General features: G+C 44.9%; 3 protein-coding genes across 3 annotated transcripts; 2 read left to right on the top strand and 1 right to left on the bottom strand.

Moving 5' to 3' along the window:
- Positions 1–5,117: 5,117 nt before the first annotated feature.
- RhiXN_05490 (uncharacterized protein) lies at positions 5,118–7,664 on the bottom strand (the record flags this gene model as incomplete). Its single annotated transcript, XM_043325306.1, has 7 exons — positions 5,118–6,195; positions 6,253–6,279; positions 6,334–6,402; positions 6,459–6,539; positions 6,595–6,711; positions 6,768–7,553; positions 7,615–7,664. 7 exons carry the CDS (start codon positions 7,662–7,664, stop codon positions 5,118–5,120), a joined length of 2,208 nt encoding a protein of 735 aa, XP_043177725.1.
- Positions 7,665–9,240: 1,576 nt separating this feature from the next.
- RhiXN_05489 (uncharacterized protein) lies at positions 9,241–12,009 on the top strand (the record flags this gene model as incomplete). Its single annotated transcript, XM_043325305.1, has 10 exons — positions 9,241–9,646; positions 9,700–10,034; positions 10,092–10,367; positions 10,416–10,490; positions 10,543–10,698; positions 10,747–10,977; positions 11,072–11,456; positions 11,530–11,717; positions 11,786–11,812; positions 11,866–12,009. The coding sequence occupies 10 exons, from the start codon at positions 9,241–9,243 to the stop codon at positions 12,007–12,009; spliced, it is 2,223 nt and encodes a 740-aa protein (XP_043177724.1).
- Positions 12,010–12,615: 606 nt separating this feature from the next.
- On the top strand, positions 12,616–13,227 carry RhiXN_05488 (DDE superfamily endonuclease; the record flags this gene model as incomplete). Its single annotated transcript, XM_043325304.1, has 1 exon — positions 12,616–13,227. The coding sequence occupies one exon, from the start codon at positions 12,616–12,618 to the stop codon at positions 13,225–13,227; it is 612 nt and encodes a 203-aa protein (XP_043177723.1).
- Positions 13,228–14,416: the final 1,189 nt, after the last annotated feature.

The following is a 14,416-nucleotide window of genomic DNA, read 5'->3' as shown; positions in this document are numbered from 1 at the left end:
GAGGACTGAGGACAAGGGAGGCTGCTTTTTGTTTGCACCACCCCTATCCCCTGTCTCTAATATATTGTAATTACTGTTGGAATATATGCAGTCACTGCAAAGCGCCAAACTCCCAATTTGGTTACAAATCTTCAGGGCCTTATCTTATCAGCTTGATCTTGTTCCATTCTAAAGCTTGATACGTGCTTTACAAAATAAAAGGGGGAGATACCCCCCCTCTCTAAAAAAAGATTTTAGAAGTTTAAAACCCCCCCCCCTCCAATATCCAAATCTGCGTCCAAGCGCATTCCACACCAAGTTCCACGGTGTGATCTGCATCTGGACTGGGCCTCATTTCTAAACTGACTTTTAGAATGTCCAGGACGTTCTAAAATTGTTACAGAAAGGCAGCCAATGGGTGCGTTTCCGTAAGAGATTTAGAACGGTCAAGCCGTTCTAAAGTGCTCATTTAGAGGTGAGGCCCAGCCCGGATGCATTGTGCACCGTGGAACTCAATGTGAAATGGGTTGGATACAGATCTAGACGCTGAAGGGGGGTGTTCTAGATATCTGGACCACCTATCTAGAAGGGGGGGGTTGACCCCCCCTGCTATTTTTTAAGGATGTATTTAGGTATAAAATGGCACTTGATTGCGCTGATAAGATAACACCCCGTCAATCTTTTACCTTATTGGGACATTGCTGACTTAAGGCAATTGCATATATTTGTCAAATAGTCACATTATTATCGTCTAAGACAAGGGATTCCATTAAGTACTTGAATGTTGCAACGTCAATACCCAAGACACGTATTTACGTGCAATCTTTGCAGCTCTCATAGAGCGATTGCCAACCAGAGTTGCCTGTGAGAGCTTGCTGTAGCTCTGTTTGCCTCAGGTAATGACGCTTCCTCTTCTTTGGTGCACGAATTTGTTGAGCGTGTTTTGAGCCAGCATGCAAGGACCTAGGAGCAACTAGATTATTGCCGCTGAGTAACAGACAAAAGACAAGCTCGTCTTTGTCTTCATCATACTCATCGTCTGAGTCTCTGCGGCGCTGCATAACTTGACGGGAGTAGGGAGTTATGCGGCGGCGGCTGCGTAATACGTATATATACACATTTTCAATGACCCAGTAGGCGCATAAATTAAGTCTCACGCATAGAAACAATTTGCGAGCATATATACAATTTATTCATATTATGATTTTAGAAATAAAGTCTATTTTACATAGACAGTTCCTTACGGAAAGGCAATACATGAGGTCCAAGCGCTGACACAGCCTAGCACAGCCTCCGCTGTGCGGGCCAAATCCGTCCCATCCCAACGGACCAATTTAGGACAACAAATTTAGAAGAAATCCTTACAGAAATGTACCCATTGGGTATGTTTCCATAAGAATTTCTTCTAAATTTGTTGTCCTAAATTGGTCCGTCAGGACAGGACGGACTTGGCCCGCACGGCGGAGGCTGTGCTAGCGCTTGGACCTCATCTATTGCCTTTCCATAAGGAATGGTCCATGTAAAATAGACTTTGTTTCTGAAATCATAATCAAAATAAATTGCACATATACTCCCAAATCTATTCTGTGCATGAGACTTGATGTATGCACCTCTTGGGCCATTGAATATATATATATATATATATATGTGCTATGTAGCTGCAGCAACTTAACTCCTTACCCCTGTCAAGTATTGCAGCGCCGCAGAGACTCAGACAACAAGTATGATGACAACAAAGATAAACTTGTTTTTTGTCTGTGACTCAGTGGCAATGATCTGACTGTTCCTAGATTCTTGTATGCTTGCTATGAACACACTCAACAAGTTCCTCTCCCTCAATATTCTAATCTCTTTTGCGTTACTTGCCCTTGTTGAACCGGCCCCACGGTTGATCACAACCACAAAGCTATTGAGCAAGTGCCAGTGATGGTGACCAAACGCACACTCCCACCTCAGCTGTAGCCAGTGTGTTTGTATGTAGTAATATTATCTGTATATATTAGTGATTTTGCAAATCTATGTACATAATCAAAGATCCCGAGTCAGTTGCCGTTCTTGCAAACTGGTGCGCTTGTTGATTGTTTCATGCTTGGTCAGCAGTGGCTAATCTTCTGTGTTGGATCACCAGACTGAGGGTGCGTTCATAGGTGGGTCAAACAAGATAGGTCAAATGTTTTGTTGAGTACACGCAATGTTGTGATTAAAAATAATTATAGAGCTACATGTAAGGTTTTTGAGACATCTGGCTATCACATACTGGGTTCTCAAAGTTGTAAGCTTAGCTGCAAAACGTCAAGAGACATTTTGCATAAAACAATCAAAGGGGGGACAGTGCTAGTACATCCTTAAAAAATAGTAGGGGGTAGAGTGGTGGGTGGTCATGTGACTCACCCTAACATAACTGTGGGTGGTATAGTTGCGTACTTGGTACGCAACTCTACATGAGTAGAGCAGTGGATGGTCACATGACTCACCCCAACACAATGGTGTGTGATATAGTTGCGTACCAAGTACGCAACTCTGCATGAGTAGTGCGGTGGAGGGTCACATGACTCACCCTAACATAACTGTGTGCGGTATAGTTGTGTACTTGGTACGCAACTCTGCATGAGTAGATTGGTGGGTGGTCATGTGACTCACCCTAACACCATTGTGTGTGATATAGTTGCGTACCAAGTACGCAACTCTGCATGAGTAGAGCAGTGGGTGGTCACGTGATTCACCCTAACATAACTGTGGGTGGTATAGTTGCGTACCAAGTACGCAACTCTGCATGAGTAGAGCAGTGGGTGGTCATGTGACTCACCCTAACATAACTGTGGGTGGTATAGTTGCGTACCAAGTACGCAACTCTGCATGAGTAGAGCGGTGGTGGTCACGTGATTCACCCTAACATAACTGTGGGTGGTATAGTTGCGTACTTGGTACGCAACTCTGCATGAGTAGAGCGGTGGTGGTCATGTGACTCACCCTAACATAACTGTGGGTGGTATAGTTGCGTACTTGGTACGCAACTCTGCACAAGTAGAGTGGTGGGTGGTCATGTGACTCACCCTAACACAGTTGTGTGTGATATAGTTGCGTACCAAGTACGCAACTCTGCATGAGTAGTGCGGTGGAGGGTCACATGACTCACCCTAACATAACTGTGTGCGGTATAGTTGTGTACTTGGTACGCAACTCTGCATGGGTAGATTGGTGGGTGGTCATGTGACTCACCCTAACACCATTGTGTGTGATATAGTTGCGTACCAAGTACGCAACTCTGCATGAGTAGAGCAGTGGGTGGTCATGTGACTCACCCTAACACCATTGTGTGTGATATAGTTGCGTACCAAGTACGCAACTCTGCATGAGTAGAGCGGTGGTGGTCACGTGATTCACCCTAACATAACTGTGGGTGGTATAGTTGCGTACTTGGTACGCAACTCTGCATGAGTAGAGTGGTGGTGGTCATGTGACTCACCCTAACATAACTGTGGGTGGTATAGTTGCGTACTTGGTACGCAACTCTGCACAAGTAGAGTGGTGGGTGGTCATGTGACTCACCCTAACACAGTTGTGTGTGATATAGTTGCGTACCAAGTACGCAACTCTGCATGAGTAGATTGGTGGGTGGTCATGTGACTCACCCTGACACCATTGTGTGTGATATAGTTGCGTACCAAGTACGCAACTCTGCATGAGTAGAGCAGTGGGTGGTCACATGATTCACCCTAACATAACTGTGGGTGGTATAGTTGCGTACCAAGTACGCAACTCTGCATGAGTAGTGCGGTGGATGGTCACGTGACTCACCCTAACATAACTGTGTGTGGTATAGTTGTGTACGCAACTCTGCATGAGTAAAGCGGTGGGTGGTCATGTGACTCACCCTAACACAATTGTGTGTGATATAGCTGCGTACCAAGTACGCAACTGTGAGTACAAGGAGTAATCATTGATCATGTGACTCACCCTAACATAACTGTGGGTGGTATAGTTGCGTACCAAGTACGCAACTCTGCATGAGTAGAGCGGTGGTGGTCATGTGACTCACCCTAACATAACTGTGGGTTGTATAGTTGCGTACTTGGTACGCAACTCTGCATGAGTAGAACGGTGGGTGGTCATGTGACTCACCCTAACACCATTGTGTGTGATATAGTTGCGTACTTGGTACGCAACTCTGCATGAGTAGAGCGGTGGTGGTCATGTGACTCACCCTAACATAACTGTGGGTGGTATAGTTGCGTACTTGGTACGCAACTCTGCACAAGTAGAGTGGTGGGTGGTCATGTGACTCACCCTAACACAATTGTGTGTGATATAGTTGCGTACCAAGTACGCAACTCTGCATGAGTAGAGCGGTGGTGGTCACGTGATTCACCCTAACATAACTGTGGGTGGTATAGTTGCGTACTTGGTACGCAACTCTGCATGAGTAGAGTGGTGGGTGGTCACGTGATTCACCCTAACATAACTGTGCGTGGTATAGTTGCGTACCAAGTACGCGACTCTGCACAAGTAGAGTGGTGGGTGGTCATGTGACTCACCCTAACACAATTGTGTGTGATATAGTTGCATACTTGGTACGCAACTTTGCATGAGTAGAGCGGTGGGTGGTCATGTGACTCACCCTAACACAATTGTGTGTGATATAGTTGCGTACCAAGTACGCAACTCTGCATGAGTAGAGTGGTGGGTGGTCACGTGATTCACCCTAACATAACTGTGGGTGGTATAGTTGCGTATCAAGTACGCAACTCTGCATGAGTAGAGTGATGGGTGGTCATGTGACTCACCCTAACATGATTGTGGGTCATATAGCTGCATACTTGGTACGCAACTGTGAGTACATGGAGTAATCATTGATCATGTGACTCACCCTTACATTGACCATGGTGTTATATTTCTGCATGTGGTACGCAATTCTGTGTGGCATGGGTGGTCAGTTGTCACATGACTCACCCTAACTTAGGGGATGGTGGTATTGCTGTGTGTAAAGTACGCAACTTTTTGTAGGAGGGCTGATGCTTTCCCTATAATCCACCCTAACACCATATGTGGGTTGTGTCCACCTGGTTCCCACCCTGTGCCATCTCACAGTTCACCCTGCAGTGTAGCTTGGGTCACCCTGCAGTGTAGCTTGGTTCAACCTACCACCAACCTACTACTTTGTAATAACCAAGAAGGGTGTTGAACAATGGGTCAAAGGATGGGTACTGTCCTAAAAGTATGGCCTTGTCAAGTGCTTCAATGGATTGTCCTGAAGTGTGGACAAGAAGTCCTTGTTTATGAGAAGAGCAAGATTGAGCAAGCTCCAAGAAGAAGGGCTCTGATGGTCCAGGGGTAGCCACAGTTGCGGTGTAAGAGCGTCGTAGAGGGAACATTTCTATTGGGGAAGGCTCTTGGTTGGAGGCAAGGTGGAATCTTCTACAGGCAACATCAGCCTCATTACACTCCGTCAGGAGTGCTCCCAAGTTGTTTGTGAGCCCAGGCCAGGGAAAGCTGTAGTCAACTTCCAGGTTCCAGAGGGCAGAATCAAAGTAGAAACATAGACCTTGCCTCATAGCTTGAACTTCAACAGTGGCAACTTGTTGATCCAATAGCTTCCCACAGAGGTAGGCCATCATTACCAAAACTATTGACTCTTTGCTGAATGGAGGCGGCAAAATGAGACTATGGGTTTTCTGCTGGACTTTTGAGGTCTGGGAAACCAATGGACGGGTAGGAAGTATCTGGTTTAGAGCCTCTATCAATTGTATCATAAGTTGAGTAAATTGTGCCTTGTCATAATGCATGCAAGGGGCCAGTATCACCTCCACCATGGTTACCTGCCCATGTTCCACTCTGAGTTCCAGAAGCATCCAACTGAGCTTGCCTGGAGAAGGCTCACAGAGCTCATCCATGTTCAGTAAGGCTAGTACAGTGGAAAGTGGTCCCATTCGCTCCCACAGAACCTGTCTCTCAAAAAGTTCGGAAATGTTTCCATTGACACCAGCAGGGCCCCTACGGTCAAGGTCTAAAATTATGGCCACCAGCTTTGGATCCAGATAAAGAATAGAACAATCTGGTGCAGCCATAAGAGAGCTCAGCCAAAGGTGCGTGGTGATGAGTGACAGGCAATCCACATCAACAATAGACTCTCGCAGCTGTTTCCAATAGGCAAGGCGTGCAGTATGCCCATACCTGCAATAACCAAGCATTAAATTGTGGCTCCTTGCAACCAAATCTCTGCCAATATAGAGTATTAGTAATGAGCTTGTATCACCAGGTGAGAGAACATCTAACCTCTGTGTAACTCCACTTTGTGAGTTCCTAGTATATTCAATTAGTGCAAGCCTTTGAGGTTGCATTATTCCATACACTCACCCTGGTTGAGCCGCAGGTTCATTGAAAATATATTCAGGTGCAACTGATGGTGTGGTACTCTGATACCTCCTGTTGATTATACACTTACTTCTCACTGACACTTGTTAATGTTAAAGACCACGCACAGTTGATCTGGGTATCTCAGATAGTACTGCTGCTGCCCAATTACTTCCAATGCCGCTCTTTGTTCAACCCAAATTTCCGTCCTAGAGAAAGTAAGCATTAGCACTCTTATGAGGAGGCCAAAAAATCTGGACATACCATCTCCCAATTTCCTCTATTGGTACTGCAGGGATGTTGTCCTCTTTGTCCCGCAAATCTTCCCAATAATCTTCAAACTGATTGTTTGTTGGTGGGCATTCAAATAGAAAGGGGTCCCTGTGGTAAATAAGCCTTAGAGTTTACATGAAATCAAGTGCACATAGCTTGCTTACCCATGTAGATAAATGCGCTCTGGTACCACCTCCTCCTTTTCATAGATTGCCTTGAATGAAAGACTGCCATTTATTTGTTGTCCAAGTAAGGCCTGAATCTGTGATTGAACCCTCTGATACTCCCATTGTGGTGCAACAGGGAGACCAGCTTCCAAGCTTTGAGAATCAAATGGCATGTCATAAACCACGCTTGAGATCAGCTGGCAAAAAAGCATATCAAGCTCTATCTCAGAAAGCAGATGGAGATCCTCAGGCCACTTTGTATCCCGGAGTGCTAATTGACGTATCTGACAATCAGTGGGAAGATTTTTTTTTACCAACTCCTCAACATAATTGTCCGTGTACAATGATAGTACAGATGAGGACGCTTGTGCACGATTGCCAGAGTATGTCAGTTCCATATCAAAGGTATGGCCATCCACCAGCTCGCAAGTTCCCCATACCAGTAAAGCCAGCTTTTCCTCCTTACCAGTACCCTCCAGGTCATAAGTGATATCCATGAGTCCCAGGATGTGTGTTGGAGGTGGTTGGTGGAAAGCAAAGACACGTTTCCAGTACAATTCATCATCAGGATCTTCCACCATGAACAGAATTGTCCAAGAGGGGTCCACAGGGCGGTACAAAGAGTGCATGAGGCAGGTAACATAAACCTCATAAAAAAGCTCAAAATTAGGTTCAAATATCAGCTTGCCTATAGCGCTTGCTTCAGAGCTGTCTGAGAGATCAGAAGCCTGCCCCAGGAGATAAAATAGTTGACAGAGATGAACCTCCTTGTTGGATTGTACACTGCAACATAAATAACACTTTAGCACTGTTTGGTTGAATTTTGGTGGAACAATGGACAAACTCTGGCTGCTCTTGCACTTCATCTCCTTTGGCAACTTCATGGGGGGACATGTTTCTTGCTGGTTGGTTCCCTTGCATAGGGACACAGAAGTCAACAGATGAAAGACAAGACAAAGGAGTACTGCTTCTGCGGGAAAGAGGGCTTCTGCCAGTAGAAGATGAGGCTGGTAAAGAAGTCTTTGATGGCAGTAGGCTGTTTGACACAGAACAATGAGCTTCCCTACGCTGCTGCAAACTTGCAGTAAATCAGTTGGTGGTTGCAATCATGACATATTAGAGCAATAGCAATAGCTTACTAGTGCCATACAGGAGACCCAGGTGGGGGTCTGGCCTTCCTGGAGGAGTGGGAGGGTGTTGGTGTTTGGTTGTTGGCAGGGGTAGGGGGGGTTGTGTACAATGGATGTGGTATGTGCCTGAATAGGTGGTTGCCAACAAAAATGTATGTTAATGGGCCAACAAGGCATAAAGGTAATGTGAGTATTAGATGTGGTAGATGAAGAGCATAAGTTTATGTGTAACTGACATAGTGCCACTGTCATACATCTCTTGAGAATCAATTGATTCTTGTCTGAGCCGTTTCATTGGAGTTATAGGATCCAATGATGTTGATGCTTGCTTATGAGAAGATTCAACCATTGATTGTCCTTCACTATTAGCACTAAGAAGATTCAATCATCAGTATGCATAGTATACCCCACAGGAAGATTGCAATTATGCATTGCATGAAGAATATTGTAAGTGCATCAATCCCCACAGTGGTTGGTTTGAGATACACATACAAGTTGAGAGAGAAATTTTGCACCAATACTTGTGGTGATGTTGACAATGACCATGATGGTTGTGACCTGTCAACTCTAGATGCCAGGTTCAAAGTAGAAAAACAATCTGGACCAGAGCCAGAGCTGGGGCTAACAAAGCTCTGAAAACAATCCCTGCCATGGGATGAACAACGGGATGGCAGGTTATTAGAGCTATTGACATTATGTTGGTTTAATGGACTGTGCAAGGCTGTATTAGGGCTTTGGAGCGTGCCCCAGGTACTAAGAGGGTAGCCTCAGTTTGACAGCCTATAAGGAAGAGCAGCCACTTACATGTCTGCTGCCTCAAGTACCTGCCTTCTGGATGTTGCACCGCCCTCTGATTCATACAACTGCAAGGAGCCAAAGGTGCTAGATGGAATCTTAATGTAAGAGCAAGATATACAATTGTAGTTAAGCTCAGTTTCTTACATGTTGCTGGCTTCTGAGCCATGGGGGCTTGGGTTTGGGTTGGAAGGGGTCATTCTGTCAATTGAAAAACGGTTGAATGTAGCAGCCAAGGAGTTACTTGATGAGACAGGTTTTGGAAGGGACTTAAATAGATTGATTGAGTGATTATTGCCTATACTAAGCCTTTATTATTCTCATTTGCCCCTCAATAACCAATTTGGGGTGACATTGAACCAGAGCATAAGAGGTTATATGAGACAACTTAGCCTTTTTGGGTGAGATTAGTACGTTTTCTAATTAGCATTCTATTGTCAAGGAAACCAAAGGATCTTTATGAAGGCAGCAAGACCAGCTAATGCTGAGCCCAATCAACTTACCCTCTGTTAAGCTTGTTCCTGATTCCAGTCCAAAGTTCAACCATGCCTGCACCATCTACATCCAACAAGAATGCATTGGAGCTAGCTGCTGCCAACTTACAAAAGGCCACTATGATTGGAACATTCACAGTCTTATTGGAGCAGACTCAGAACCATCCTGACCAACAAGCACTTGATCAGTCCTGGGTTGATACACTTGTTGAGCATATAGGTACTCCTGAAATTCTCAATCGAGCACTACACCCCATCAGTGTGATTCTAGAAAATGATGCATACAATCAGACATTAGAAGCTCTTTTGGAGGAGCAGGGTGTCAACTCTGCTCCCAAGCTTCCCCAAGAGCTGAGTGTACTAGTCTTTGCTGGGCAACACCGCCTTGCAATGCTCTCTCAGCTTGACCTTGGAGGACAGGAGAACATGTGGTGGCATGCTCATGTTTACAAGCAGGGTGAGTGAACAACAAAGCTTTTTAAGGCAGATATAAGTTGATTTGCAGTAAAGAATTAGAAAGGGACCACCCAGCCGAATTTCTGACTATGATGCATGAATCAAACAGCCCCCAGTTGATGAAACGCTGCAGTGATCTTGAGCTGTTCTGTGCAGTCCAGAAGCTGAAGAAGCTTCTGAAGAGCGGTACCATCAATGAACAAACATTTTTACAGAACCGTCGCATGCTTCTTGGGGGACTGGATGATAGAACAAATAGGGCTATCTGCAATCTCACTCGAAATGATGAGCTTATGGATGCAATTTCAGATTCCTTGTCTCGTGTACATATTGCAGGTGCCTTCTCAGCAGGGTCATGGATGAGATTGACAACTGGTCGCCTGTACATGGTATGTAGGAGAGGAATATTGCAATGTATAAAGGACAAGACTAACAAGAGTTTTTAGGTAGCTTCAGGCCTTGTTCAAGAGATGTTAGCCCAAGTGGACCTGCTAACAAAGGGGATGAGCGATGTTCCCAAGGATGCTATGAACCTTCCACCTCGGTCTTGCCAACTATCCAAAATCCAAGCAACCAAGGCTGGTAAGAGGAAGTTGGCCCATGCATGGGATGCATTACCAGGTGGACAAAAACAGGCTCTACAAAGAGCAAGTACCCGTCCAACCAGCTTTGTCAGCCACCTGAACCCCCGGAAGGAAGACCCATGGACATTCCCAGATATGGTGAGTCAATTGCACTTGTACTTGGCTCTGATTAAGCCAATGATTCAGGTGCTTTTACCATCCTGTCTTGGATCCAAGATAATTGAGGAAGAGCTAAGGCTGACACAGGTAGTAATTACTCATGTAAGGGTTTAACCTGAGCTCATTAATTGGATTGCTAACTTAAAAAATGTAGATTGTCAACATGATCACAACAGAAGAGCAGTTCAGTCAGCATACAAAAAGTTCAGAAACCATGGAGAGTCCGGTTGATCACCCAGCAGGAGTGATAGCACATTTCCTCATGGAGAAGCATGGGAATGAGGCCAATGCCCAAGGTTATGAGTACAAGGTTAGTGGTAGATTTGTCAACATGAGCTTGTATGACTAGATTATACAGAGAGTTTGGTTGAACAGGGCTATTCTGTACAAGGACCTCCAAAATCATAAAGTCCTTGCAATTGAAGATGCAGCACAAGACAAGTACCAAAAATTGATTGACAAAAGTCAGGCTTGGTGGACTGCCATGAGACTATTCAAGGTTAAACATCTCAGAACAAAGTTTGACCTGCTGGTACCAAAGGTGTTTGGAGGGAATTGTGAACAAAGCATGGTTGATGATGTAGCCCAGGTGAGAAATTGAAGATTTTATATTGTTATTGTTGCAATCAGCCATGACTGATTGTAGAACTGCTGAAACATGATGCTGATATACCAATGCCAAGCAGTCAAGGTCAAGTCAAAGGCCCAAGCATCCAGTGGATGCAAGCTTTGACAACCACCCTTTGAAGCGGCAACGGCTCTCAACTAATAGGAGTCCAAGTACAGATGGGCCAGCTATTGCTACAGAAGAGACCCAGGAGAGTAGTGCTACAGCCAATGATCATGAAGCTATGGACATAGATAGCCCTCATGATGGTAGAACAGGAAGCACCAATGGTGAGGATGAGGAGGGCAGTGAGCAAACAAATGGGGGGGTTGGGGCTCAGGGTGGGAATAGGGGTGAGGGTGAGGGTGAGGGCAAGGATGGTAGGGAGGATGTGAATGAAGGTGATCACCTTGATGACAAGGACAATGATGATGATGATGACAACAACAACAACAACATTGGTGAGCAGATCTGCTTTTGATCAATTGATTAACAAACATTATTTGTGGCTGACTGGAAGTATTTCTTGATTAGCACCAGTTGAGCTACAAAGGGGTGGGGATAGACAACTGGGTCAAGCCCTTGCCCAAATTACATCAACTGCAGAGGTGATGACAAGGGAAGAAAGCAGAGCAATGACTGAGCTGCTGGGTCAAATTGTGGCTAGTCATAGGGATGGGGATATGGTGCACCTTGTCAATGCATTGGTGGCAAAAGGGAAGGTAAGTATGATGAGTAGAACTAGGTTTTACTGGACTAACAAGAGCAATAACAACAACAACTATAAAAGCATGTACTGCTGAAGCAGAGAAAGCAGGTGTGTTTTCAGATGAATTCATTTTAGATTGATAGCTTATATGGACATTCCAGCAAGAGCACAACTTTGAATCACCTGATGAGGATGAGGAAAGGGATGCACAAGATGAAGCGTCAAGCCCATTGGGCAACTCAGATGTTGAGGGAGCTGGGGAAGTTGAGGATTATGGCCCCCAAGGAGAAGAGGAATTGGAGTAAACATTTGATTGAGGAGGGGTTGGTTGGTTGATATTTTCCTGAACAAATGCTGTATCAATATATCATCACTTCCTATCCCACTTCCATACATGTACTAGTGCTGACAACAAGTATCTGAATGCTGACATGTGCCCAGCTTTATTACACATTGCTATGCCCCCTCACTGTGGAAAAGAAGTTTCTCAGTTTGATCAAGGCTGCATTGTAGCTCTACATAAAGATAAAAAATCATACAGCTATATTTACCAGAAAACTGGGGTTCCAAAGTATACAGCGCATAGGATTGTGGCTAATTATGAGAGATATGGTACTGCTACTCCCCAGCCCTGGTCTGGCCACCCACCTGTCTTATCCAATCAAACCAAGTGGTCAATTGGGCAATACCTTTGTTTCTACCAAAAGGAGCCCTATGATGTGATTGCTAAGCTTGTTGGGGATGTAACTGAGCGTCAAGTGAGTTCTACTGCACAGGAACTAGGCATGCAGCGGTATGTGGTTTGCCAGCAGCAATTCCCCAGCCCCAAGATGACAGAGGCTTGACGCAAGTGGGCTCAGAATAACACAAATCAAGTTTGGGACTGGGTTGGGTGGTGCAATGAGACCACAATGGACACCAGGGAACAGACTACTTGGCCAAAGGTTATGTGGAAGAAGGGAGAAGCATATCTCCCCAAAAACATGGTCCCCAGCTTCTGTAGTGGGCGCCAAAGTCTTGTCCTGTGGGGATGCATTGCGCATGGCAAGAAGGGGCCATTGATTCCATTGGAACTGTTGCCCAAAGTTGTCACAAAGACCAGGTGCTCACATGGCAGGGGGCTCACTTCAGAAGCATATGCCAAACAAGTTATCAAAAGTCTGCTCAATCAATTTTTAAATAGTCTGGAGGTGGAACAGGGTCATAAGATCCTGATTGTTGAAGATGGGGCAGCATCACATAGGGGACCAGAGGCTCAGCAGAATTGGGCAGAATTGGGCATTGAGCAACTGACCCATCTGGCAAATTCTCCTGATCTTAATCTCATTGGGCCCATATGGCGCCTGCTCAAATCATGTGTATTCAAGATCCCTGGAGCTCATAAAAACCGTGACACACTTTTGAAGGCAGCTAACAAGGTCTGGGCCAGCATTTCAGTGGACAATATCAATAAACACACAGGGGATACGGATGCTTGGGTTGAGGCTATCAAAGCTGCCAAGGGAGGGCCAACTGAGTTCTAGTTGATAGTAATCACTTAAATATGTACATTCAATTATACCAAGGTCTGCTTTTTATGTTTTCTCAGAACACAAATTATGATTTTGGTGATGGTTTTTGCCTCATATGGAGGGAAAAGGGGGGAATTCAAATTAAAAGGGATGGCAGACCATCAAAAGACAGCCCATACTGTTCATGGGGATGTGTGGCCTGGAGCAAGAGAATTATCATATGTTATGTTTGCAGTACAGACATTTCTTTGCCCACTCTACATGTTAATTTGAACATGGGTGTATTACAGGAACAGCTGAATGTCATATATACATTTATGTTTATTGTGGATGAGTGGTGGGAGTTTGTGCATTCCAGTTGGAATCAAACTGTTAGCTTCCCATTGCTGTGCTCAGACCCACGTGGTGGCCCGTGGTTTGATCTACTCAATTAGTGTATGCATACAAAGTAAACTACTGTCAAGTGATATTCAAACAGCTGTATTGACACCTATATTGGCACAGTGTTGGTCAGGTCCAAGATTGTGGAAGCAATGGTCATGTCAACCATTAGGACCATTAGGATTGAGTCCAGGGGTCAATCAGGAGCACAAAGACTGCCGCTCAGCTTGTGCTCTGAATTGTCTCCAAAGTCTCCCATAGGGGGGGACCTATTTCTGAGAGCCAATAGGTGGTGTTGGGGTTGGGGTTCCCACTTATTTGGAATGTAGCGCTTGATCATTGGGCACAGGCAAGGGGGGCATGGAGGCAGACTGAGGGCTCCCTTATATAGATATTAATATTGAAATGACTCTCAGTCACATCACTGTTTGTCTAACTAAAGTGTAGCAGTTAATCAAGAAGTTTGTTAGAAATTCAACTAACTACAGAGTGATTAGTGTATGACACTGCTGAATTGGTATTGTTCCAAGTACCAGGTGTGCGTACAACAACAACAACAAATGAGCATTGCCAGCAAAGGATACTGACTCCTAGACATGATATTAGAACATAATATTAAATGCATACAGTTGGACAATTTTGTTAGCTGGTTGGTTGGTTGGTTTAGCTTGGTTTAGCTTGGTTTTGGTTAGTTACACATTTATGCCTACAGGGTTGCATTTCTAATTTTTCTCACTTGTAGATTTCTGGTCTGTAACTCACACAATGCAGGTGTGCTCCAAGTTGTGCTCCAAGTTGTAACACACCACTATTGATTCTG

This window comes from Rhizoctonia solani, chromosome 2 (genome assembly GCF_016906535.1).
Source record: "Rhizoctonia solani chromosome 2, complete sequence".
Classification (NCBI taxonomy): Eukaryota; Fungi; Basidiomycota; class Agaricomycetes; order Cantharellales; family Ceratobasidiaceae; genus Rhizoctonia; species Rhizoctonia solani.
Note: the sequence above shows the minus strand (reverse complement) of the source record. Positions and strands in the feature narration are given on the sequence as shown.